The following is a 27,558-nucleotide window of genomic DNA, read 5'->3' as shown; positions in this document are numbered from 1 at the left end:
AGGGGAGAGAAAAAGAAGGTGAAATTTAGTATGAAACCACATCTTGTTATCCTCCCCATCCCCCTACCTCCTAGAACAATCTGATGAAGAAAAGGACTAGATATTGATGAGTCAAAGAATGCTGGAGCTGGTTTTCCATTTACAAAGACCTGTATTAAGTACAAATAGAACCCTAAAAATTATTTCGTCCAAATGCTCATCTTATAGATGAGAGAACTGAAGATAGAGATAAGATGACTTGCCCAAGATCATACAACTAATATATGGAATCAACTGTCTGTTCATCTATCATCATCCTTCTCATCCTCTCTAGAGGTGATGAAGTCTTTCCTTTCCCTTCAGGATAAAAATGGAAACCAGGTACCCTAGATAGATAAATTAGTATTATAAATTTTAACCACAGAGGCATTCATTTTTCATTATAATGCAATTTTGCTCCAGGCTTCTCTGTTTATTTCATCTATCTTCTCACCTCATGTATTTAGGATAGTTCTGTCCATTTTTCAGAAATAGAAAAAAGATTTAGACAGGAACTTTAACTGCCAGTTTCCCTGCACTGTCTTTTGGATGAGAGCCCACTCCCAAGTTAATTTTCCATTTTCAGTCTTCCAGTTTTTTTCATTCTCTGTATATCAAATAGGTTGCTTGGGATGCATTTCATTTTCAACAGTGAAATAAACTGCCTCTGGAGGTTGAAGACTTTTTTTTTAATCTTGTAACATCCTCAAGCAGAAGCTGAATGAACACTTGTTGAGGATACTATAGAGATTGTATCGAATTTGGTTGAGTATGAAACGAAGAGGCTTGGAAGGAGGGATAGCGGGGCGGGGGAGAGGAGAGAAGGCGGATTCAAAATGAGAACCCTGCAGGAGGTTTGCATCAACGCCGGGGACTGCCGAACTGAGCACCAGCACAAGGATCAGCACCACGGACAGAGGCACGATGCAATCTCAGCACGCTGGACAGAGAGCGGATCAGTTTTCGGGTCTGTATAGCTGCTGCTATTCAACTAGCATCTCTGCACAGCCAGACAAGGGAGATGAAGGGTGTTGGAAACCCTAGAGACGTAGTATCGAAGATCCTTCACGTCCTTCTCCTGCTGGAGTCGTCACAACTTCCTAGAATACTTAGGATCTTGATCAAGAAACAGATCTGAGGAGTGTGTGTGTGTGTGTGTGTGTGTGAGAGAGAGAGAGAGAGAGACAGACAGACAGACAGAGCAGAGACAGAGACGGAGATGGAGACAGATAGAGAGGGAGGAAAGGGAAGAGGGAGGCACAGAAAGAGAGAGGAGAGAGAGAGAGAGAGAATAGGAAGTTAAAAAGCTCTTGAAGAAATTTGAGTAAGTGGAACTACTAGGGAGCGATAGGGTAGGGTCCACATGATTAAAGATCATTATATTTTCCATCATTATTTATCAATATGAATCATTAATATTTATTAGTAAAGGGTTTTGGATATACGGTATTTGTTCATTTAATTGATTAAATCACAGAATGTTGCTGGAAAGGTCTTTAGAGATCTAGTGACTAGATTCTAGTCCAATCCCTTCATTTTACAAATAAGGAAACTGAATTCCAGAGTTAGTTTCAGAGCCGCAGCTCTCTCCAGTCTCAATCTTTCCCACACCTCCCAGCCTGCCCCCAATCTTCAAATGCCCCGTCGGAGCTTTCCCCTAAGCGCCCCCTTGAGGGTGAAAGGGGAAGTGACCTCCCTCACTTCAACCCAGAGCTTTTAGAGTATAGGGGTGAGACAAGAGGAGGTGAAGGGTTCCCGGGGGCAGAAGAAGAGACTATGAAGAAGGCCATGTCCCGTAAAGGATGCTCTGTCCCTTTAAATGGGCTGGAGTGGTGGGGGAGGGGAAGGAGAGTGGGGAACTGGCCGGAGCTGGCATTGTCCAGTTTGAACTGAGCACCGGAAGTGAAGGGGCAGGGCTGGGGCCGCGCGCAGAGCCCTGGGCCATTGTCCAGCCCCGGCCAGGGCCGTGGCCACCTTCTTGCGGTTCCCCTCCCTCTGGCTACGCACCCCAGGAGGGCTGTGGGACTGACTGCCAGCCTCCTCCCCTCCCAAGTGGGAAATCGCCTGCCCTGGTTTCCTTCACCCACTGGGATTTCTTCCCGCTTCTAACATCCTCTCCTCCAAAAGGAGAGATTCCTCCAGTCTCCCTGGAGTCCTAACCTGCCTCCCCTCAGTCTCCATCCGGGGATCCCGCTTTTTCGGGGATCCTGGAGCTGGCAACTTGGCGGGTGGACTCCGCGCGGGGATGGGCTGCAGGGCTTCCAGGGAGGCTTTCTAGCCCGGGTGGGGAAGGAGCCAGAGGCGGGCCGGGGGGCGAGCGGTGGATCTCAGACCCCTGCGCCTCAGGACCGAATTGGGATCGGGCTCCCTAGGGCCCTAGAATGAGATCCTCCACTTCGGAAACCCGGGAGCTCGCAGTCTGGGCCGGGGAGCTGGGGAGAGAGTAGCTTCACGTGGGCGCTGTGGGAGGAGGGAGGCCCGATGCACTCAGAGAAACACACGTGGTAGATCCGAATTTTGTTGAATGAACCTACGCGCTCAGAAATGGGCAGGCAAAAAGCAAGTCACTAGGCAGGGAGTGAGTGAGGAGGCAATCTTCCCTCCCTTCCCTCGCTCCCGCAGCCCTTTCAGAGAAGGGGCAGGGACCGTGGGTGGGGGGTGGAAGGAGAACTCTGGGTCAGCGCCAAACAGGCTGGTCAGCCCAGGGGCTGAAGGGGAGAGAGGGAGGGGGAGGGGAGCTCGGTGGGGGGGAGGGGGAGGGCTCATCCATTTCTCCCTTGACAGGTGGTTTGTGTCCCTGATTGGCCGACGCTTTCCGACTCACACCTCCCTCCCCCAACTCTCAGGAATGTGTAATTATCCTCGCGGGGAGATGGGAAGGGGATGTAGTCACGTGGCTGGGGAAAGGGGGGACCCTGGGAAGAGCCCCCCCATGAGACACCCTCCCCCGCTTCAGACTGTTTTCTCTTCCCTAATGACCCCCATTGATCCTATAAAGGAAAGTGACCCCAAATTCAAGGTCTCTCAGTATCTGGGGGTGTCATAAAAGGGGGTCCCCATGGCCTGAGGTTTATCCATTGGCCCTCCAGGTGCAGAGCTAGGAGAGCGCAGAGGTGTCAGCGGCCCGAGGCATGGGGTGGGGGGGGAGGGATGGAGGGAGAGCTGGGCAGAGCAGAGCTGGGAGTGGGGGAGGGGAGGGGAGGGAAGAGGAGAGGAGGGGGCTGCCCGCGGGGGGTTATTGTCTTTTAGAATTTGGGAGCCTTTGAAAAGCCGTGGGCCCTCCCACCGCCTTTGTGCCGGTGGAGATGTAGCGGCCTCCTCCCGGATCCCTCCTTTGCCTTCGGACGTTTTTTCTGGGGCCTGCTGCCGCCCGACCAGGGGCCCGGGGCCGCGGGTGCTCAGCCGACCACCATGGGCTCTGTGTCCAACCAGCAGTTCGCAGGTTCGGGCTCGCGACTGGGAACTTGGGCAAGGATGGGAACATCTTTGCGCCGGGGGGGAGAGGGAGGTAGGACAGGGCACCCCGAGGGGTCTGGAGGCCCCTCCTCGGCCCCAGGAACCCAGGGGTCCGGGCAGCACGCGCTCCGGGGCTGCAGCTTCCCGGCAGGGGCGGGGGCACGCAGGGAGAGGAGGGGCATCCCTCCCCAAAGCCGGGACGGTTGCCCGTCCGCGGGTCCCGAGAACGCGCGGAGACAGCTCGGAGTTGCGGAAGGGCTGGGAAACTTTCGGGGGCCAGCTAGGCTTTTAGTGACTTGCTGCGCTCGGCGGGAGGGAAGGGGGGGGCGATGACCCGAGTCAGGTCCCTGGCTCTCCCCTCTCGCGGGCTGGGAGCCCCCAGACGCCTGGATTCCCACGCGCCAGAAGTCTAGAAGGGTCCAGGTTCCTGGGGGAGGTGGGGCGCGGGTCGTGGGGCTCAACTGAGCCTTCACTGTGGCTGCTTTCCCCACCCAGGTAGCTGCGCCAAGGCAGCGGAGGAGGCGGCTACCGGGGACGCGGCCCGGGCTGGCGAGGAGCCGCAGCCGCTCCACGGCGCCGGCATCTGTAAGTGGTTTAATGTGCGCATGGGCTTCGGTTTCCTGTCCATGACCGCCCGCGCGGGCGTAGCGCTCGACCCGCCTGTGGACGTCTTTGTGCACCAGGTGAGAGGTGTCCTGATGCCCCATCTCTGTCGCCTCGACCCCCTCTCCCGCCCTGAGCAGGGCCAAAGGCAGAGACCCCCAATTTTGCACCTACTCCTCTGAGAATCTCCCTAATCTAACTGCCTCGACCCCGAAGGGGTGCTCCCGGTGGATGTGGTGTGAGCCCCCCAAATTAATCCCCCTCCACTCTTCCCTCCGACATGAACCCTTCATAGCTTTCCTTTTCCCCTACCACGTGTCCGTTGTACCTCATCCCCTTGGGGGCCAGGGGCCAGGGAGGTGATCCCCATATGGCAGAAACTGAAGTGGTTTTGTCCTTGCCTGGTGGGAGGTGATGGGGGTGAGCCGGGAGCCAGCAGGTCGAAAGAGTTGGGAGGTGGTGGTGGTGCGGCGGCGGCGGCGGCGCAGGGGGAAACACTAAGTGACTGGCAGGCGATCGGATTTGTCTATTAATGTTTCAGTGGAGTTGGCAGAGAGGGAGAGCTTCTGGGAGAACTGGGGATTTAAAGTCACTAGATTTCCTCTTCCCTGGGTGCCAGCTACTTGAGTTGTGGAAATGATGGCCCTCCTGATTTAGAAAGAGGGAGAGCAGAGAAGAAAGAGAACTTGATGTTAATTAATGTCCCCTATTCTCTTCCCCCTCCCCCCTATCAAACCCCATCTCCTGGAGAACTTCTTCACCACCCCTTTAACCCACCAAACTCAAGTGACTCGGATGCTTCTTGAATTTGGAGCTGACCGAGAAAAGAGACCGGCGCCAAGAGCCAGGGACTGGGGCTGTTCTGAAAGGCGGGAGCAACCCCAAGTTCTCAGTGAAAGCAGACTGCTCAACTCCGTGGGGGTGAAATTCAGTGTCGCCCCAGCTCGGCAGGGCTAGGGGGAGGGAGGGCAGTCTAGGCTCCGGATCTATTCTTCCAGACTTGGCATTTATGGCCCCAGACGGCTCTCAAATTGCTGCCCTAACATTCCAGGACACAAACAGAAGGGGCCTGGGGCTCCTGGACCTCCCTCCACCCTTTCACTCATCCGCCCTACCCTTGATTTGTCTAGTCTGTCTGCAGCCTCCCTCCCTCCAGAGATAGGGAATGCAGATATATCTCATCCCCCCTAAAGCTGTTATCCAGTCCTGGGTTCCTTTTCCCTTATTTGCAAAGGAAGTGCCCCAGGATTGCAGTTGGGCAAGTAAGAAGGGTTCCAATTTAGACCTTAATTCTGGGCACTCACCCTTAGGGCTTTTGTCCATTACCTCTCCCTGTCGCTATCATCCTATCAGACACAAAGATTTAGGGGTTGTTTTTGAAGGATTGAACTCTGTTCTCTAGGACCTTTGGCTTAGAAGTGTGTGTGTGTGGGGGGGGAGACTATAAGAAATTGAGGGTTGGAACCCAAGGCTGGGGAGAGAGTTGGGGATTATGGGGGAGAGAAGGAGATTGGGAGAAATTGAATTTAGCTTGCAATCACAAATAGCCAGGGGATCTGGAGAACTGTGAATGTATGTTGGGTAAATAACTAAAGCCCTGGAAGGCTGATTACTTCAGATCCATTTTCAGTTAAGATATTCTTTCTGTAGACTTGGCTATTGCTGATTATTTCAAACACTAGAGCAGAGGTAGTCCTCAAGGAGCTTAAAATCCAACCTGAGGGATAAAGTGTATTCACAGGCTAGATGGTTTTGTGTCCCAAAAGCCAGGCATCATAGATGGTAAGATTTGAATTGTGCTTTAAAAAATGGACCAGAATGCAGCTGGGGGGCAGGGATGTTCTTGGAAGGGGAGGACTTTGCATGGATAAAGAAGAGTTGTCGAAGACTGTATCCCCCAAAACTATTGAGAAGGATAAGAAGGTCAGTTGTGACTGAGGAAATGGAGCCTTAAAGAACAATAATTTGGGAGAGTGATGTGAAGATCAGTAATTAGGGGATCTGGAGATATTGGAGAGTTTTTGACTTAGGAGAAGGGAGGAATGATGAAGTGGGGGGGTAGAAGACATGTTGTTCTAAGAAGGCTTAGGGGGACTTTGGTAGATGGTGATTTCAAAGTTATTGTTAGCCCCAAGCCCACCCCCATATTCCCCCCTACCCAACCAGACGTCTAGTTTAATGGTTTCTCCCTTACCCCCCCTTCCTGCCTCATTTACATATGTGAATAACCCACAGGAAGTAATTGTGGGAGAAAGAAGGGAATTGGCCTCTTTAGATCTATTAAATCACTTTATTACAGGAACCAGCTTTGAATGGCCCTCCCCAGCAGGGAGGCAATGCTCCCCCTCTCTCCCCTTTATCTGATCACAAAGAGATTAAAATCTCTCTGGGACTGGAAACTAACTGGGCAGCTTCCCCAACTTTGTGAGGCTGAAATGAAGGAGTCAGTTAGATTCAACTCCTGCCCCCCCCCTCCACAAGGCTACTGAACCAGGGAGGGGATAAGAGGTTTCCCTCTTGAATTCTTGGACTTTTCCATTGATTTTCCACCTCTCGTGCTCTCATTTCTTAAGGGAAGATTTAGGTCTAGGGGAGCAGGTGGGGTTCTGTGTCTTGAGACCAGAACCCACCCTGGTTGACTCCTATTAAACTCTTTGGTGAATTGTTAACCCTATAATCTTGGAATCCCACTATCAAAGCATCAAACTATTATAAGGCTGAATGGGATCTTAGAACAGAAAGTCAAAGCTTGGAGGGATCTTGGACCAATTATTCTTTTATCAAGAAATTATTGTAGGTGATGGAAATACAAAGCTTGAATGGAGAGTTCATGCAATCTTAACACCCTTCAAAAGGAATTTGGCCAAGGTCACAAGTTCCAGCCCAAGGTTATTTCCCTAGTATCATTGCCAAGATGGATATTTTTATCATTCTGTAATTTAGAAATATTGACTTTGTGGAGAGCAAGTGCTACACACCTTGCCTCTAGGACCTGAGACTAGGCAATATTCTGCTGCCTGGGTGGGAGGAGTGAAAGGAAGCTCTTAACTTCTCCTTTTCCTTTGTGTTTAAGATTACTAGGGTAGTTCACCTAAGTGTTCTTGGAAAAGGTGTTATGGGCAGGAATGAGGCTTTCCTGGATCTCCCATAGTCTAAGCAAGCTCTCTAACTTTACTTGGGACTGAACTCCCCTCACTTAGGCTTTTTACTCTTGTGAGAGATTGATGGATGGAGGAGGGGCACTGAATTTAAGGCTAAGTGACCGAAAAAAGGTTTTTCTGCCAGAATTCAGTAGAAGAGAGGGAGAGGGAGGGAATGATATAGGATCATAGAATTTAGTCTTATTGAATGAGCTCCAGTAGTTCCCAATTGCATCCCAAATCAAACATGAACTCTTCTGTTTGGCATTTAAAGCCCTTTACAAGCTGGTTCTAATCTGGCCAGTCACATTCCATAGCCACCCAACTCCATGCCTTTGAACTGTTTTCCATATCTGGAATGCACTCCCTCCCCTCATCTCTTCTCAGACTTCCTACCCTCCCTCAAAGTTCTAGTACCATTACCTAGTTAAACTTCCTAGAAAGTCCTTTCTTGGCATTTCTCTCTGCTATTGCTATTGCCCCCTCCCAAATTACCTTCTACTTTTTTTTTTTTGGCACACATTTTATTTTCTACCTACTTTATGTTCCTGGTACCCAGTTAGCACATAATAAATGTCTACTGGTTGATTGATTCAATGGACCTCTGGGAGATTTAATCCAACTACTTCAATCCCTTGGTAGACTGGGTAAGGGTGAGGGTTGACCCAGAGAACTTTCCTAGTCCCTTCTTCCCCTCTCCTGTTTTGTCTTCCTAGGGCTTGGCTTCTCCTTTAAGATCACCTTCCACATATACAGTATACATACTTTTTATATTATCGCTTTCATGAGACTATGAGTTCCTTTGAGGGCAGGGACCCAGATTTTGTTTCTTTGCATCCCATTAATTTAGTGCCTGTCCCAAAGTAAGATCTTGGGAAATGCTTGTTGGTGATGAACAGGGGAAATGAAACCCAGAGAGGGAAAGATCTCACTCCATTTAGAGTTATATAGCCATTATCTGGCCAACTGTATTCAGTTGGATGTTCTTTCTGGTTCTTAGTCTGTGACTCTTGCCCCAGCTGTTCAGCATTTTCCCTCTTTAGCAGATCTTTGTACCCAATTTATGTCTGTGTTGACATAATTCTTCAGTAGAATGTAAGTTACTTGCAGGTGTTTGGGTGCGCAGAAACCAATTTGATCTTTTCACTCTTGTCTTGGAAATATCATGCATGTAATATAGTAGGTACTTAATAAATATTTGTTGAATTATGCTACCTCTAATTACAAAAAGCTGGAATTTCCCCAAAGCTGACCTCTAATGGTCTGAGAAAAGTCCTTTGGAATTTTCTAAGGAGCATGGTTTGGGGGGGGGGACCTCCCAAGGTCTGCAGTTAGGGGACAAGCAAGCATATGTTTGTGGGGAACCCCAGGAGATAGTGTTTGGCATGGGGGGAGGTGAGTTGGAGTTCCCCTTTCTGAGGAAAGGGGAAAAAGAAAAAAAACAATTTATTAACTCTTTTTGCCAGCCCTGCTTAACAGACCACAGTCCCTTCCCCTTTCCTATCCCCACAATTGATTTTTTTTAACCTCCCCCTAGCCTCTTATTTTTCTTAATTTGAAATTTTATTGATATCTTCTGGAGGATTTTCATCATTTTTATTTCTCAATATAATCTTCCTTTCCCCGACCCAGACAAGCATCCTTATAACAAGAATTAAAAAGAGATAAAAAGCTTCTTTACAAAATTAGTCAACATATAAAAAATAAATTTTTCGTAGTTTCTAATCTCTACCACAGGGATTCTTAACATTTTCTGTGCCCTGGACCTCTTGGGTAGTTGGGTGAAACCTCTCAGAATAATTTTTTTTAAAACATATACATAAAATAGAGCTTCAAAGAAAATCGATTCTATAGAAAGAGTTAACAAATTATTAAAAAGTCCCTACCATGTCCAAAGCAATTTGGGCCTAGACCCTGAGGATATTAAGACAGAAAGTGTTTCCTGAAGTTTGCATTTTCCTGGGGATGGGGTAGAACTTCTTGCTGCTAACAGTTAAAGTAGTCCTCTTACCCTCTTTGAGACTTCCCACTCTCTCTGCCTGTGGGGGGAGGGAGGAGGGAAAACCCTTTGCTCTGCCCACTCCCCCAGTTTGTACCCCCCCCAGTTTTTAATTCCTGGACAATTTCCCTGCTGGGGTCCTAATGGGGATGGGGATGATACTTATTTGCATCTTAATTAGTCCCCTTTCTCTTCCAATTGGCCAAGTTCTCCCCTTGAGAACTGTCCTTCCTTCCAAGCCCTTCTCTCTTTTTTGCCCTTTAAGAGGCAAAGTTCGAAGCTTTTTCCCTCCCATTTTCCCAACTCAAACTGTTCCCCATACCAAATACTTGGACTGGAAGTGGGATCTAAGAAAGATCTTCCCTGAAAGGCTGTTTGGAAAGAACCCAGGATTTCAAGGCAAGAAGGGACCTCAGCAGCTAGTTAGGAGACAGTGTCATAGATTTGAAAGTTAGAAGAGTTTCTGATGACCATCTTAACACATCCAATTCACACCACAAAGAAGAGTCCCTCCTCTAACACCCCTGACAAGTGATCAATCCAGCTACTACTCAAATGGGAAGCCAATACCTTTTCCCTCTTTTTATATGAGTGAAGAAACTATTTGGTCCAGAAAAGAAAAGTGATTTGCTTGAGATCACAAAAGGTGGAGTCAGAGAGTCAAGGTGTGAGTCCCAGTGCTGCTGAAGGTACTTCTATTCAATCCTCAGTTGTCCTCATCCATAAAAAGGGTTGATAATACTTGTATTGTCTGCTCTAAATTGGGTTGTGAGTAACCCTTACCTCTCTCTCTGGTCCACCCCTACTGAAACATTTGGAGCAGAGAGGCAATAAAATAATTTCTGTGATTCCATCTCTTCTCCTTGAAGTTGTTCACACTAAGTCTGATGGCAATAGTCAACCAGGATTTAGTAAGCTTTTGCTGCACTGTTTTAATCACTAATGATACAAAGAAAAAAGTAATAAATAATCCTTCCTCTCAAGGATCCTGCATTCCAGTGTTAATAAAAACATGTACAAAAAAGTAGATACAATACACATAGAAGATAGCTAACTTGGTGCTGAGGAGAGATTGATAACCTTGCTGCATTAAACTGTTAACTGTGTGATCCTGGGCAAATCATTTGACTTTATTTGCCTTGGTTTCTCATCCAATAATATAAATACTCAATGGCTTCTCCAGGTCCCTCCCTATTTTAAATCTATGATTCTCTGATAAGATGGAATCATCACACTGTTCTATCTCTCGAGATCAAGATAAATGCTACATGAATGTCAGCATTTGATAATCATCATCCCCCTCATTTCTATGGTGCTTCATAGTTTTTGATTTATGAAATGTTTCACTTGAAGCAACCTTTGAAACAGGAGATACTAATGTCCTCCATTATTTGTAACTAATGGAGCTCAAGCTCTTACCCATCTCATTCATTCCCACAAATACTCCTCAGCCCAACATGTATAATATAAAGAAGGGGTGTGATGATGACCTCTTCATGTCATAGAGAGGATATTCCTATGCTGTGGCAAGCTGTTTGTAGGGGAAATTGCAGAGGACTGAGGGTCAGAAGGATGTGGGTTCAAGTACTGGACTCTGCCTTCTAGCTATTTAGTCTTGCTCAAATCATATCTCATTGAACCTCAGTTTCCTGATATATAAAATGGGGAGAATGATACAGAAGTAAGTTAATATGAAGATTTTACAAACTTGAAAGACTAAATAGGATATCCCAAAAGTTTTTAGTGCAACTTCAATCTCTAATAGCTTAAAGCTGCATGAAGATTTTTGAAATATCCCATATAAATATTATGTTGATGAAGTGAATTTGCTGCCCAGGTATCCGAAAAGGAAAACTGCTTGGTGCTTCAGAAAGGTCCTGACAATCAGAATTCCATCACACACTGTGCCAATAAGTTCAGGATATTCTGGGGCATATATCACTTATCAACCAGGAATTTCCATTTCTTCCTGGAATGTTCTTAAAAGTTCTAGCAGTAGGTTGATTAGATGTACCTAAACTGGCTAACATTATTAACTGATTCTCAGGATGTTTGGAAAAAATAAATTACGGGCAACAATTGATTCTGAGGAAAGTGTGGTAAGTGGGCAAAGGTGATTGATTTCAATGACTTTATCAGTATAGTGGTTGTAAGTGGAGAAGATGTACCAAGTGGTACCTTGATGGTCCTGGGGCACCCAGATCTGAGAGAATAAATACTATTTTCTAGCACTCCTACCCAAGAATTGGAAGGGATATAGTAGGTCTTGAAGTAAAACAGTCATCAAAGCAAGGTATGAATGCATTGCTGCCCACAGAGCTGGGACCTGGGTCTCCCCTTATGTCTTTTTATTGTAATAGTGAGAAGTGAGATTTCCCAGGTACCTGCAATTGGTCTTGGTGGAGGTCAGCAAGAATAATTAGTGATGTATTTCTGATTCTGCCTAGAACGGAGGGGGGAATAGGAGCAGATGACCTTGATCCCTAGAAAAGGAACACATGGGGCACAAAGTTGGGTGGTTATGTCTTAATGAAACTAGAGAACTTTGGTTGGGACAGTTTGTGTGTGGGGGGTATCCCTTTGTACCCTCCTTGGAGGTCCTCCTAGTAAGGTCTAGAAGCCTCAGAGACTATTGTCTAACATAATTTATAAATGAGGAACCTGACCTTCAAAGGTTCCAATTCTGCTATTAACTCCTCTATTCGTTTCTTTTAAAAATAAAGTTTGATCTCACAACAATCCAATGAGGTAGGGTTGCTGTTATTATCCCCAATTTAACATTTGGGGAAACTAAGGAAGAGGTTAAGTGATTTACTCAGGGTCACCCAGTTAGTAAATATTTAAGGTTGGATTTGAGTTCAGATATTTCTGACTCCAGCCTCAGTCCTCCCATTCCAGCAACATCTACCTTGATACAGTGATTAAAAAAGAGAGAAGAGAGAAGAAAAAGGGAAGATAGCATACTAACCAACCCATCAACCAAGTCTATAGTATGTACAGTCACCTCAGCAAAGGAAGGAAAGAAGGGAAGGACATTAGCTCATTTCTTCAAGGGTTATGGTTCATCACTATAATTGCACAAGATTCCAAGACTTTGTTGTTAGTGTGGTGATGGTGGGTTATTTCTATTTGCATTGTTGTAGTCACTTTGTTTATTTAATTGTTTTTCTGTGTCTGCTTATTTCACTCAGCTCAGACTTTGTCTATAATTCATATTTGTCATTTTAACAGCATAATAATATTCCGCTACATTTGCATACCATAATTTGTTTAGCCATTTCCCAATTGATGGGTGATTACTTTGTTTCCAGTTCTCTGCTGCTACAAATAAATTGCTATCAATATGTTGTTATATATGGGACCTGTCTGTTTTAGACCAACTAGGGGCCATATTCCAAACAGTGCAATCTCTGGGTCAAATAGTATGGACATTTTAGTCACTTTTTCCAAAATTGTTTTCCAGAATGGTTGACTTGTTTCATTGCTTTTTCTTCTATAGTTACTGCAACATTTAATTACCATTTTTTGTCATCTTTGCCAATTTCCTAGGTATGACACAAAACCTCAGTAAGAACTATTACCATAAGCTTGTCTTTTAGTGATAGTAATTTGGATCAGTCTTTCATTTGATTGTTAATAGTTGACAATATTTTGGAAAATAGACTGTCATATCCTTCAACGGCTTATCCACTGGAGAATACATATTCATGTCAATTCCTATAGATCTTAGACATCTGATACAAAGATTTTCAGCCCCAGTGTATAACTTTCTTATCCTAGTTGAATTGATTTTATTTGTGCAAAAAAAGCTTTTCAATTTTATGTAAGCAAAATTACCTGTTTTTAATCTCTGACCTACCATTCCTTGTTTGGACCGAATATTCCCTGAGCTACCATCAGCTTTCAGTTTGTCCCATGTGACTTGGACAAGTTGTTTACACTGTTTCCTCCTTTGTAAAAATCTGATTATTTAAGGACTAAAGGCAATGACCTTTGATATCCTTTCCAACTCTAAAATCCAGTGGGTCTTACCTTTGTGAATGACACAACAAACAGATTGTTCTGTAGTTTATGATTTAATGCACTTGGTGTCTGAAGACTTGAGTTTGAACTCCCTTTCCCTACTTGCTACTACTGTGACCTTGGACAAGTCAATCCCTTCCTCTGAATGTTTCCTGGTCTGTAAATCATAGGAGTTAGATGAGAGTATCTCAGTACCTGTGCCCTAAGTCTTATTTCCACTCCAATATAAAGTTTTTGTTTCCCTTCATCTCTATATTTAATTCCAGTGTTCCAGAAGGTTAACTCTTCCCTTTCCCAGAAAGTTGTATTTCATTAAGTTGATTTGAAATCCTGGCTTTTAGGAGGGGAGGGGGAGGGAAGAGAAGGTTACGGAGTAGCCTAAAATTATCTCTTAAGATAGTGGAATGTAAACTATTGTCTTTTTTTTTAAAGTCATTGTATTCCCCAGAACCTAGTTAAATACTTAGTAAATGTTTACTGAATTAATCTTGTCCTATAGTCCCTGAAATGGTGAGTTCCATGAGAGTGGTGAGATTGGGTTCTCTCCATTGGGATAGGATGAGACTCATGTGAGAGAATCCAAAGGGGGAATCAGTTTGTAAGCTTAAAAAAAGCTTATATTGGAATTATAGTCCTTTTAATTAACTGAGGGAAGGAAGTACCTTGTTAGACACCACTAAGCTAGCTATACTAAAGGTATTGTAGCCCCCCACTCTTTCTCTTTTATCTTTGTCTTTCTGTCTCTGTCTCTCAGTTTTTACTTTCACCCTTATCTTCCAGGTTTGAGTAAAGGAATTGAATTACTCTTATTTTCATGTGGCAGGTTGGCTAATAAATGGGCAGGTCATGTCATATGGTATTGATAGAATCATAAGATGTTAAGATCTGGGGAAAGGGAACTAAAGCCCACCATAGTTTACTAGATTGATTTCCAAGAGGTCATATCATCTTAACTTTATATCTCACAGCACATATTAGATGCTAAATAATTTGTTGAATAAGGAGACTGAACTGTCCAAAATCACCCTGCTGGTAGAGAAACTAGAACCCAGGATCTTGACTCCTCAAGCCCTTTTCTTTCAGTTATATATCATTCATTCCCTTCCAGAAACCCAGTGCTGGCTCTGGAAACAAAAGATTTCTTCTAGAGTGCTTACTACTGTGTGATAATGAATAAATCACTTAACCTATCTGGGCTTCAGTTTCCTCATCTGCAAAATGAAGGTGTTGGATTGGATGGCCTTTGAAATCTCTTCTGGCTTTACCTATATCTGTAATTCTAAGTCCCCTTGAAAGCTGTCTAATGCCCTCTAGAAAAGGGAGAAGAGAACATTCACCAAAAAAAAAAAAAAAAGATTGAATTGCAAGTGGGGAGTGCATGTGTGTTGAAGATATAACTGCATACCTTCTATACTGTAGGTACATATCTCAGCCCTTGACTCACCTGTCTCTGCTCCAGCCAGAGAAGATCTCCTTAGGAGCCTATTACCTTTTTGGGGGGGGTGGAAAGGGAGAAACCATTTGATGTCTTTTGTTTTAAATCACCTTTGTTTTTTCTTGTACCTCTTGGACTCCTAGATAGCCAGACTATGTAGCAAAGAATTTTTGTTTGTTTGTTTTTATATAATAGGCAACTATTTTGCAGCTGCAGAATGTTTGGCAGTTACTTTCTATTTTCTATGACTTTCTAGTCTAGTTGGGGTTTTCAGCCTAGGGTTATCCTCATTCTGAGGATGTGGTAGATTTCTGTTATCCTATTGTAATTAGTTAATCTGGTTTATTTTACATGTGCATATGCATGGAATATTCCAAAATTTATTTCCTTTCTTAGAGGATAGTGGCTTTTCTTTATGTACATATTCATGATAGACTAGAATTTATTTACTTTCAAATAAATAAGGAAGCATAGCAAGTTCTACTGAAAACCCTAGGAAATCTGTATTAGACCACAGTGGATTCCTTAGGCATTCCAGCAGTGCCACCTGCTGGTCATGTCTAGTCAACAAGGAAGGGGAGGTTGGGATTTCTTGCTCTTTCCTCCTTCTCTGTATTTCTTCAGACTTGTCTTGGAAAAGGTAAAGTTGACATTGCTTAATTCTAGAGGCCATTAGACAACTTTCAAGGGGACTTAGAATTACAGATATAGGTAGAGCCAGAAGAGATTTCAAAGGCCTGGATACCAGGCCCAATCATTTCAGCATTTTTAAAGTGTGTCTAATAAAATATTTCCAGTGTACTGGTCTTAAACATGCTGGAAAAATGTGAATTTTCTTCCTATCAGAAAGATTTTTAAAGAAAGTACTTTGGCTCAATGGAAATGAGAGCTCTTTGCTAGCATCCTCCCTCTGTTCAGGGGGAATTCAAAGGAGTTCAGGGTTTGACTTAAGGGAAGTTAAGAGGCAGAGATGAGGAGGGAAAGTTTCCAGAATGGGGGCTAACCAATGAAAATCCCTTTGAGTCAGAAGATGAAGTATCTCATATGAGGAACTGCAAAGAAATCAATGTCACTAGATGGAAGATGTGAGGGATGGAAGATGTAAGAAAACTGGAAGGCTCTAGTTAAAAAGCCAAAGGTTTTAGAGCTGGGAAGAACCATAGAGTTTATAAAGTCCAGCTTTAATTTGAAGATGGGGAAACTAAGGCAGAGAGTATGCTTATTGTTTCATTTTTGTTTGATTTAAGGTGACTTACCTATGGTCACACATCTGATAAGAGTCTGAGGTCACATTTGAACTCAGGTCATCTTGACTCTAAATACAAACACTCAATCTACCATACCACCTAAGTGGTCTCAGGGCAAGTGACCCTTGTTTGCTTTAGTGTCCTCATCTGTAAAACTAGCTGGAGCAAAAAAATGGCCAACCACTCCAGTATCTTTGCCAAGAAAAACCCCAAATGGACATGACTGAACCAAGTGAACAACAAAGCTGCCTCAGGAATTAGAATGTACTGAACTTGGAGGCAGCAATACTAGTCAGATCCTTCCTGGGTGTGCCCATGGGACCCTGAGCCAAGTCACTTAACTTCTATCTCAGTTTTCTCATCTAGGAAATGGAAATAATACCTGTAGTGTTTACCTCTAGGAGTTGTAAGAATCAAATGAGATAGTCTGTATGGAAAGGAATTTGTAAACTTTAAAGAAGAGGTATTTAATAGAAGTTGTCTTGTGGTTTTGTAGATAGGTAAAAATCACTTTACTTCTGAGCTTTAGGGTTTCTCATGGTGACAACTTTAAGACCCACCTTACAAGATGCATTAAGGGAAAAAGGTATAGAAGTTTGAATTCTTTTTCTTCTGAGTCAGTTCTCCTCAACTCTCCCCAGGTCTACCCAATGAACCTTATTTGGGATCTCAGAAATTCTCTAGAAGCTAGGGTAGGGTAATTTGCCAGTTGTTTTGTCCTTCCCTAAATATTCCAGCTTGAGAGACAGACAGACAGAGGAAGAGAAATAGAGAAAAGGGTATGGAAAAATCTTGTTCCTTCTTACTGGAACCCTTCTGTCCTGGCTTTCCCATTCAACAAACATTTATTCTTTCAAAAGGCATTCATTAACCACCTTCTTTCAGAGCATTGTGGTATGTCTTTGGGTAGAGTCAAAGTTTAGCTAAAGTCTCTGTGTCTGTCTCTCTGTCCCTCTGACTCTCTCTCTCTCTCTCTCTCTCTCTCTCTCACACACACACACACACACACACACACACACACACACACACACACACACACACACAGCTTACCTAGAAGGGGGATGAGACATAAACAGAGATAATTTTATTTCTCTTCAATACATTCAGGATTTGTTGGTCAGCTTTCAAGCCCCTCTATTGTGATGAAAAAAATCCCACCAACCCACAGTAGATGCCCCTGGTCCTGATCTAACCCAGATTTATCCAGGTTATAGCATGTCACCAGGCTGGTGATCCAAGACTTTTCAGCTAGGACTGCCCTGTCAGACCCTGTGTTCTGCTAACAAGGAACCTGGACTCAGCAATCAAGGACTTTGCTTAAAAATTTACCAAACCAGGTGCCTTAAGGATTACAAAGTTGGATCAAGGTAGGCTTCCTAGAAGAGATGGCATTTGGCTAGTCCTGCCACTGTGAACTTAGAATGTCCTTCACAATACTCCTCCCAGGTGGGGTGAAAAGAGTCAGGCATTTGGGGAATCTTTTCCCCCAACCCCCATGTGAAGTGGAATAAATGAATGAATGAAAGAACATTCATTAAGCTTTGGGAGCCTTGAATTCCCTCAAAGCTTCACTCTTCCCAAGTAGTGAAAAGTTGGGACTTTACTCAGGTAGGAGGGAGGATGAGTCTGAAGCCAGCTTCCTTCACTTCCTCCCCCCTCCACCCAGCCTCTTGCTCTGACTAGTGAAAGGAGAACTAGGGGAAGCCCTTGGAGATGGGGTGTCCTGCCCTGCCTGTCCACTTTGGATGTATTGCAGCTGTGGCCAGCCAGAAGCTTATTGGGGAGGAAAAGAAGCTATGTGTGTGTCCCTCATTTCAGTCTAGGGAGTAAGGGGGGATGGGGCTTGGTCAGCAGCTCTGTCTAGTTAGACTTCTGAGAATGCAAAGGAAAGATGAGGAAGGGGAGATTTCAGATGTGCTAGGAGAGTGTGGGGGAGGGTTGCCACCTCTGCTCCCCCTGGAATCTGACCATAGGGACCAACCAGCAGCAGCTCTTTGTTTTCCTGGCTTGGCCCTAAGGAGGGAAGCTCAGACCTATGCCCCTCCCCCCCAGTGCCTTTTCTTTTTTGGGGGGGAAATGTGAGGGGGGGTTGAGAAGGAAAGATAGGCAGGGCTCAGCTTGGGAATGTCTTGCTTTGTGTGTGGTTGGGGGAGGAGGGATTGGGGAGGAATTCTGGGCCCCTTCCTTTCAAATGCAAGAGTTAGGAGGCTGGCTTTTGGGATGTGCTGATTACCTATCTGATAACGGAGGAATTCAAAATATGTGTGTTTTGGGAAAAGGGGGGTTGGTGGAGGAGGGAACCCTGGAGACCACCATTCTCTGTCTATTCAGCTCAAAGCCTAGGGTAATGATAGTGGAGAATAACTACTGATTAACAAGAATTTCTGGTTTCTGAATTTTCATCCAGCTTATGACTTTTAAAATTTATTTATTCATGTGAATGTGAGTTGTCTGGGCTGGAAGGGATTTTATACTGTCAGAGAAAGGAAAGGTTATTAAAATCTAGAATGTATGAAGATACTGTCCAAGGAAAAGGGACTTCAACCCAGAATGGTAATGGTGAAAATGAGAACCTTAGAAGAACAAATATTTGAGCTGGTAATTAGGCACCTTTTAAAGTCATTTAATCTAATTACTTCATTTTACAGCTGAAGAAACTGAGGTTCAGAGAAGTTCACTGACCAAGACAGACAAACCCCAAACCTTTCATTTGTCTTTTTAATTGGGAAGTAAGCTACTTGGGAGCAAGGGTCACATATTTTGTGTCCCCACAAAGACCCTGGTCCCACATAAATATTACTAAATTGATTCTGTTTAGAGTTGGAAGTTTTAGGATGGCATGGTCCATACTAGGGGGAAAAGGTGGTTAGAGCCAGAAAGGGGACCCACAGTACCAATTCCAACCCACTTGGAGATGGCTTTACAAAATGAAAAAAAAAAAAGAGGGTCATGATTTATACATGGGTTCCCAAACTCTGGTATATGCATGTACCAGGGGATATAAAGCTTATCAAAGGGGTTCAGGAAATAGTAAACTATATTCTCCAATCAATCTCTTTCTTTTATTTTGTAGGTGCCCACACATAATATATTCTAGATTTTATTTCATTTCATGTTGAATATGATATATTTACAAGGTTTACTGAAGACCAAGTGTATGGAGCCCAAAAAAAGACTGAGAACCCCTGCTTTAAAAAGAAAGATAAATAACATGTGAAAGGGGAGAACAAGGAAGATAGAGGACTAGGTCCTAGGGAGAGCAGAAATGGGTCCAAGGGGACTTTAAAAGGTAGAAGAAATTGAGTGACTTTACTCAGACCTGTGATTGTGTGAATTGTTCTAAGATGTATTGGTATCTGCAATCTGCCTCTTTTATGGGTTCTGGGATGGGTGCATAGTATAAAAGATAAGTAGGATATGTCCCTGCTCTCATGAAGCTCATGCTTAATTTGGATCAAGTTACTTTAATTTCCTAAACTTCAATAGTCTTTTGTAAATTTGGATAGGAATTTGGATAGGGATAAACCTGTGATTTCATTGGAATAGTTCCCTGATAGGAAACTTGCTCCACCCAAAGGGGTTGGTTGACACTGTCTGGGTCAAGTGTGTAAGCATTAATCACTGTGTGTGTGTGTGTGTGTGTGTGTGTGTGTGTGTGTGTGTGTGTCTGTGTGTCTGTGTGTCGCATGAGAGAGAGAGAGCCCTCCATACAAAAAAAGAGGCAAAAGATAGCACCTGGCTGTAAGGAACCTAAAACTTAAAGAAGGGATGGGAGCAATAACATGCAAACAAATACATACATACATACATATACATATATATACATATATATATATACACACACAAGTTTTTTGTTGTGTCTTACTCTTCAGTACCCCATTTGTAGTTTTCTTGGCAGAGAGATAGATACAAGGATGGTTTGTCATTTCCTTCTCCAGCTCATTTTACAAATGAGAAAACTGAGGCAAATAGGTGAAGTCATTTGCCCAGTGTCACCCAACTAGGAAGTGTCTGAGGTGGGATTTGAATTTAGGGAAGATGAGTCTTCCTAAATTCAAATTCAGACCCAACACTCTATGCTAGCCATCTACCATCCCCTACAGACAAGCCATATATACAGGATAAATAAGAATTAACAGAAGGAAGGCACTGGAATAATGAGGGACTGGGAAGAACAAGCAATAAGTATTAATCTGTAAGTGTATTAAAACCTACATTGTGGCAGATACTCTGCTAGCCCTAGAGCTAGTATAGTCCTGTGCTCATAAATGCTTATTCACTGATTGATCCATTGACAAAGTAAAAATGTACAGTCTTCCCTTGGAGCAAAAGGCAAGAGAGATCTAGAGATCTAAAAAAACAGGACATTGCTGGAGAGGAAGTAAACTTTAGCTAGAAAGCAGATTCAGGAGCAAAGACCAAAAAGGGGGTGGGGACCAAGCTGGTAGAGAGACTCAAGGAGGGAAAGGTAGGTGATGAGGAGGGCAAAAGAGTCAAGATACTGATTTAGTGCTCTGATATAGTCTCCTTGTGTTTGATTCTGTTTGTCCTGCCACTGTTTTCCTAAGGAAGACATGAGGCAAAAAGTATGTGTGAGCTATAGAAGCAGGGACCAATTCTGGCAGAAACCTGGGAACTCCCACAACTAAGAGGTAACAAAAAGCTCTGGGCTTGGGGGGTGGGGAGAGACTGGAAGAGAACAAGGGTTGAGGATAATGGAACTTTTTCCTCATTCCCAGGAAACTCAACCATTGACTCTAAGGAAGGGACTCAGAGGAAAAACTTCAATTAGCACACTGATCAGTGGGAAAGGACAGAATGTTAAAAGAGAAGAAATTAATTCTGAGATATCCAAATGTGCAATCCAAATGTGCAATTGGGGCATGGGAATTGCAAGAGAATTAGAAGTCCATACTATGCATCTATCTGTGTGTGTATGCATATATCTGTATATTTTGTCATTAGGTCATTTTAGTCATGACTCCATATGTTTGTATGTGTAGCCATATATATATCATATTCAGAGCCTTCTTCAATCTCCTAAACCAAGGTTTAGGAACCTTTTTTCTACCAAGGACCATTTGGATATTTATAATATCATTTTCAATCAATATTTGGTTACACATTTAATTAATTCACCCCTAAGAAGCTACTAGATTTATTGAATTTTGAGTCCCTACCTTTGGTTACCGGACCAATACTGGGCTGGAGGTTCACTGCCCCTCTCCTAAATACTGAGGGATTTATCTAGACTGGGTCTCAAGCTTCCACACAAAGCAAAGTAAGGGGAGGAGTTCAGAATTTTCTTTAGCAGTTTACTGTTTTATGTGTATCTGTATCCATATATATGTATATACATGCAAACACATGCACACATACATACATACATACATACATATAAAAATAGTATTTTTCTCATCAGTCTTCTAGATGGAGTAGCCAACCCCATTTTACTGATTAGGTTGAGGCTGAGATGAACTTTTCCAGGACCAGCTGATTGGTTAGTAGAGTTTAGATTAAAATCTAGGTCAATATAAGACCCTTGAGCAGGGTCTCCAAAAAGGAGAATTTCAACTGGTCAGACTGAAGATGGTGGGGAGAGGTTAAGGAAAAGAAAGGAACGGCCTAAATGATGCAGTTGGGAGAAAGTGAATTGTGGGTAATGCACTGTAATTCTGAAGAGATAAATTAGAGCCAAATTCTGGAGGACCCTGAATTCTAGGTTAATGGTTTTATCCTATAGGCAGTTGGGAACTACTGAAGACGAGTGACCACAAAGTTCATTGTTCTTTCTATTAGAACAGATGGCTTCTAAACTTCCTCACAAGCTGAATACTATATATTAGTAGAGTAGTACAATGTATCTTATGAGGGTCTATGTGACTTTGGGAGGGTGGAAAAGAGGCTTGTGACACATGAGCTCCTCTGTGAGACCCCATGTGTGGACTTGATGTTTTGTGACAGGTTAGAGGTCAGTGATGAGAAGGCTGTATTTGTCTGCCCCAACTCCATATCTGCAGAAAAAATATCTCTAGATGATTTTATAGATATCACCATGAGTTGTGGTTTGGGGCTATGCTTGATAGGAAGATAGACTTTTGAGACAGAAGGTTCCATGGAGCTCATCTTCAACTCTCATTTTATAGCTTGAGGAAACTAGCTTAGGGAGACTTGCTAAGATCACATAGGTAATAAGTAGCTAAGATGGGATTCAAACTCCAGGTTCTTTGGAGGGAGAAGAGAATATATTCACAGAAGTTCTAAATCCAGTCACATGCCAGAGGGACTGGTTTTATTATTCATAGACAGTCTATTTAGACCCTGGTTGTTCTCGAGATTTATAAGTTTTAAAAGGGTTTTTTTTTTTGTTTGAACATCATTTTACTTGCATTATTGGTTCACAGTAACCCTATGAGATAGCTATTCTTTTGCTCTTGATGATTTTGCCCTTCATTCTCAAAGAAGACCATGACATCAGGGAGGTGATGCCATGACAAGCATATGTATTGGATTTGAGTGAGGGGATGCTGTGATAAGTCATCAGTCTTGCTTTCTCCTCTGGAGTCATCTAGATCCAGTGACCAGATATGAAGCAGGATGACCCTCTTACAGATGAAGAAACAGGTCATATAACCAATAAATATCAGATACATGGCATTTGAACTCAGTTTTTCCTAATTGCAACTCTAACACATTTTCTTTTATATTAGATGTAATATTTTGCCATTGAACCCAGATAGTTCCAGAGGAGAGAGTGACACTGCAAAAATCTCTCCCTCCTAATCCAATTCACTTATATGTCATGGCATCACCTCCTTGATGTCATGGTCCTCTTTGAGGAAAAAAGGACAAACAACAAAAAATTTCCTGTGATTTCTCTGCTTGTGATCTTGGACAAATCCTCTAGTTGCAGAGAGGCTACTGGTCTGCATCAGGAAAAGAAACTCAACTCATCTGTATTTCCTTATACCAATGAAATCTCAGGGCCAATACCAACCCCATATGTATGTATCCATATACAGTTTTATAGAAGCAGCATCAATCAGAGTTGCTTTCAAAGTTGCCAACCAACTGATGATTTGTTCTTGTAGATGTCTTCTCCTAATCTGGAGTTCCCTGTGGTAATGAAGTCACAAGTCTGGCTTTAAAAAAAATAAAAATAACCCACACATCATAACATTTATATGATGTTTATTAAGTGCTAGGCTCTATGATAAATTATTATTATTAGATCATTTGATCTTCTCAACTACCCTGGGAGCCAGGAACTAGTATTTTCCCATTATATAGATAGGAAACTGAGGCAGGCAGCCATTAAGTGACTTGTCCAGATTCTCACCATTAGTGAATATCTGAGGCAGGATTTGAACTCAAAGTCTTCCTGACTCCAGGTCCAGCACTCCATTTACTGTGAACAACTTTGATCATCCTGCTTTTCACATTTATAATCTATGTCAACCTTTCTGGAGGACTTCCTCTAGGACTTTCTAATCTATTGGGTTTCCAGGGAAGCACTTGAATTCTTAACTTGTCATCTCTCACTCTGATCCCTAAGCTGTGAGTCAGGAAGAACTGAGTTCAAGTCCTGTCTTTGACACATGAGATAGGGGTGACTACACACCTCCTTTTTCTATCATCTCATTTTAAAAATATTTTATTTGTTTTTTCCAACTACATGCAAATATAATTTTCACCATTCATTCTTTTGTAAGGTTTTGAGTTCCATACTTTTCTCCCTCCCTTTTTTCCCTTCCCCCCACCTTAATAGGGAGCAACTGAAATTGGTTATTTATGCACAACCATATTAAACACATTTCTACATTAGTCACTCTGTGAAAGAAGCATCAGAACAAAAGGAGGAAAAAGCATCAAGTATAAAACCAATTTTAAAAATTGAAAATAGTATGCTTTGGTTTGCAATCAGACTCTACAGTTCCCTCTCTGAATATCATCTCATTTTTAAATGAGATCTTTTCTGCTAGTTATCTTGGATAATGCTTTCCATCCTCCACACAACACCCCCCCCCCCCAACACCACATACCTTTCCATTGGCCTTTGGATCATCTATAATTGTGATTTTTTTCGGCTATTATAGTCTTCTGTGATTCAGAACCATACATTGCATCACCAGAAGAATGCTGGTGCTAAAAAATCAGCTCATATCAGGGAGTGGGAAAGTTGTTATTTCTTGTTATTTCTCAAATATAATAGGGACATATGTATCTATCCATAATATATATGATCTTTGCCATGTTAAAATCTGCAATACCTATAAGCTCTGTCCCAGAGGAGCTGGTCCTTTCCCCAGGTGCATCCAGAAACCTTTACAACTTCTCCCACATCCACCAATTCCATTGCATGAATTCCTACAATCCCACACCTCTCTCTTCTTGCCTGGACAAATTCCTTCCTTTAACAAACATTTATAAATCAGTCTCTGCTATGCTGGAGCTATAAAGGTCACAGTACAAATGATCTAAAACCGTTCAATGTTTTCCCACCCCTCAGAGTAAGCTACATATGGAAGGTTTCCGAAGCCTGAAGGAAGGGGAGGCCGTGGAGTTCACCTTTAAGAAATCAGCAAAGGGTCTTGAATCAATCCGGGTAACGGGCCCTGGTGGGGTGTTCTGCCTTGGGAGTGAGAGGCGGCCCAAAGGGAAGACGCTCCAGAAACGCAGATCCAAAGGAGACAGGTATGATAATGGGAGGATGGAAAGAACTGGATGGGGCTGAACTGAAGCTGTGAGGGGACACATTCATATCTGGTACTGGAGAATTATGTCTATTGAGTCCTTTCTCCCCATTTCCTCCTGATGGTTTTTTCTTACTTTTCTAAGGGTTTAGAGAGGTCTTCTTTCTCTGATTTCTGACCTAGAGATTTGACACCTATCCCTCTCATGGGAGGCAGATGGCAGAAAGACCTTTTGCATACACTCCCATCATCCTGTCTTCACCTGTAATGGGTAGATCTTTTGCTATGATGGGTTCAGAACTCACAATACTTACAGAGACTCTTTCTCTAGAATGGGAAGTTTTGTCTCCCATGCTCAGATTATCAGTCTCAATATCCTGTGACTTGGGCTGTCCTTGTTCCTAATAAGAAGAGGTAGAACGAAGAAAAGGAAGGTTAACACCTTCCTCATCAATAAAATAGAGATAATAACAGTACCTCCCTTCCAGAGTTATTGTGAAGATCAAATGAGAAAGGGGAACTGGTAATGGAATTTGGGTGGAAATGAATAAGAGGGCTCAAGTATGAATGCAACCACTTGTCCTAGGGATGACAGTCTAAAGAATTGATTTTAATCAAAATTGAAATGACTTTGCAAATGACCAGCTATGTAACATTTACCTTTTTCAGACTCAGTTTCCTTATATATTCAATGGTCTTTAAAGACCTTAATAGCTCTAATAGTCTGATCCTAGTTAGGATCCTTGTTGAACAAATTTGGGAGCTTGAGTTTGGTCTGTATTATCCACCCCCGCCCCCATCCCCACCTCCAAAGAAAGGCTAAGCATGAAACTACTAATTTCAATAATCTTGGGACAAGAGACTTCCCTACTCTGGACATCGGTTTCTTCCTCCTCGAGAAAGAGTATTGGAAGAGATGATTTTTTAAGATTTGGAAATGCTAAATAGCAATATGGTTTCTCCAAGGTTAATTAGGAGCCTGTAAGAATTAATCCCATTGGGGAACTTTCTCCTCCCAAATTGGATCTGATAATCATAACCCAAGCTAGTGAATGAGTCCACTTTCTTGATGTTGGATAATCATAGTCAAAAATAGTTTGCTCAATATCATAGTCAGCTATTCATGGAATTATTTACAATTCATCTATGCACAAAGCTTCTTAATCTGGGAGCCAGAAGAATTTTTTAAACAAAATATTTTTATTATAACTATTTTGCTATATTTTGTCTCCTTTGCAATTCCTAATTTAAAACCATTATTCTAAGAAGGGCTCTATAGGTTTGGCCAAACTGAGGTTGATGTGAGGTTCATAATAGTAAAAAGGGTGAAGAACCCCTGATCTAATCCAACTTCATTTTGCAAATGAGGAAACTGAGTCCCAGAGATGAATGGTTACCATGTTAAACAGGTAGTAAGCAGGGGAGGTAGGCATCAAACCCATGTCTTTTCACTCCAAATCAAATATTTTTTGTCACATCTTCCTAAGATCACTTTTGACTGAAATTAGGGCAAAAGTTTCATGAAAATAGCATTGGAAGGAGGAAGGCTTTAAAAGATGGGGACAACAATTTTGGTAGGTTGTGATGGATGCAGACAGGATTCCCCATATGTAGCAATAACCTTGGGGGTGGGTGTAAAAGTATAGATGTGCTAGTGGAAAAGTCTTGTTGGACTAAAGCACAGGGTATGTAAAAGGAAAATAAAGTTAGAAACAAAGATTGGGGGCAGATTATATATGCCAGATAGTCAATAGAAAGGTTCTGGAGATTTTTTAAGGGAAGAGTATTGATCAGCCCTTAAATGTTTAATCATTAATAATGATATAGCAATCAGGTAGTGCAGTAAATAGAGAGCTGAACCTAGATTTGGGGAGACCTGAGTTCAGATCCTGTCTTATTAACTGTGTGACCCTGGGCAAGTCATTTAATCTGTTTGCCTCAGTTTCCTCATCAATAAAATAGAGATAATAACAGTACCTCCCTTCCAGAGTTATTGTGAAGATCAAATGAGATAATATTTGCAAAGTGCTTTGTGAACCCTGAAACATTACATAAATGCTATTATAATAATCATAACTGGCATTTACCTAGTCCTTTAAAGTTTGCAAAGGGTTTTTTTTTTTTTTACATATTATCCCTCTGATCCTCACCACAATCCTGAGGAGCTCAGTATTATTTTTATCCCTGCTTTACAAATGAAGAAACTAAAACTGAGAGAAGTTAAACAAAGGTATGTCTGGCAGTGTATGCTAGATAAATTGAAGGGTTCTGCTTCTCCAGCAGATTTGGCTCAGTATCAAAGAACAAGAAAATGAAAATTTATTGGGAAAAAAAAAAGTCCAAATGTTCAAAAGCTCTAGAAGGCTAGTGTCTTTGGTGTATCTTGGTGCAAGGATCATTTTATGAGAGCATGCAAATCCGTGACTGACCAAGTGTTTGACCTCTCTTTCCATCCCACAGGTGCTACAACTGTGGAGGACTGGATCATCATGCCAAGGAGTGTAAGCTGCCACCCCAGCCCAAGAAATGCCATTTCTGCCAAAGCATCAGTCACATGGTGGCCTCATGCCCCCTGAAGGCTCAGCAGTCTCCCAGTTCACAAGGGAAACCTGCTTACTTCCGGGAGGAGGAGGAGATCCACAACCCAGCCCTACTCCCCGAGGCCCAAGATTGAAGTGGGGTCTGGGGGGAGCAGGCGTCAGTCAACAGGGAGTGGGGAATGTCAGGGTGGGATGGGTTGGGTCAGGGGGGAGGGGGGGGAAGCTTGCTGGCACTTCTGAGTGTTTTGGGTCCAGAGTCCTCAGCACTGTTTCCTTCCCCTTGAAGAGAGATATTCAGAGGCCCCTCCATCCATGGCCTGCCTCCATCCCAGAACCACCAGCCACATAAACCCATGGCTATCCTGAGGGATACCTCAGTGAAAGCAAGGGTAGGGGGGTTGGGG

At 43.1% G+C, this 27,558-nt stretch overlaps 1 protein-coding gene across 1 annotated transcript; it reads left to right on the top strand.

Annotated features, from left to right (window-relative positions):
* Positions 1-3,429: 3,429 nt before the first annotated feature.
* On the top strand, positions 3,430-27,288 carry LIN28A (lin-28 homolog A). The gene is made up of 4 exons (XM_074191608.1): positions 3,430-3,460; positions 3,970-4,157; positions 24,431-24,615; positions 27,075-27,288. Exons 1-4 carry the CDS (start codon positions 3,430-3,432, stop codon positions 27,286-27,288), a joined length of 618 nt encoding a protein of 205 aa, XP_074047709.1.
* The last annotated feature ends 270 nt before the right edge of the window (positions 27,289-27,558 follow it).

The sequence above is a fragment of the Macrotis lagotis genome, chromosome 1 (genome assembly GCF_037893015.1).
Source record: "Macrotis lagotis isolate mMagLag1 chromosome 1, bilby.v1.9.chrom.fasta, whole genome shotgun sequence".
Taxonomy (NCBI): Eukaryota; Metazoa; Chordata; class Mammalia; order Peramelemorphia; family Peramelidae; genus Macrotis; species Macrotis lagotis.
This window is presented reverse-complemented; position numbering and strand designations above follow the sequence as displayed.

Coding starts and splice junctions, on each gene's coding strand:
- LIN28A (XM_074191608.1), top strand. CDS start 3,430: ATGGGCTCTGTGTCCAACCAGCAGTTCGCAG. Junction 4,158..24,430: donor TGGACGTCTTTGTGCACCAG/GTGAGAGGTGTC, acceptor CCCACCCCTCAG/AGTAAGCTACATATGGAAGG. Junction 24,616..27,074: donor CGCAGATCCAAAGGAGACAG/GTATGATAATGG, acceptor TCCATCCCACAG/GTGCTACAACTGTGGAGGAC.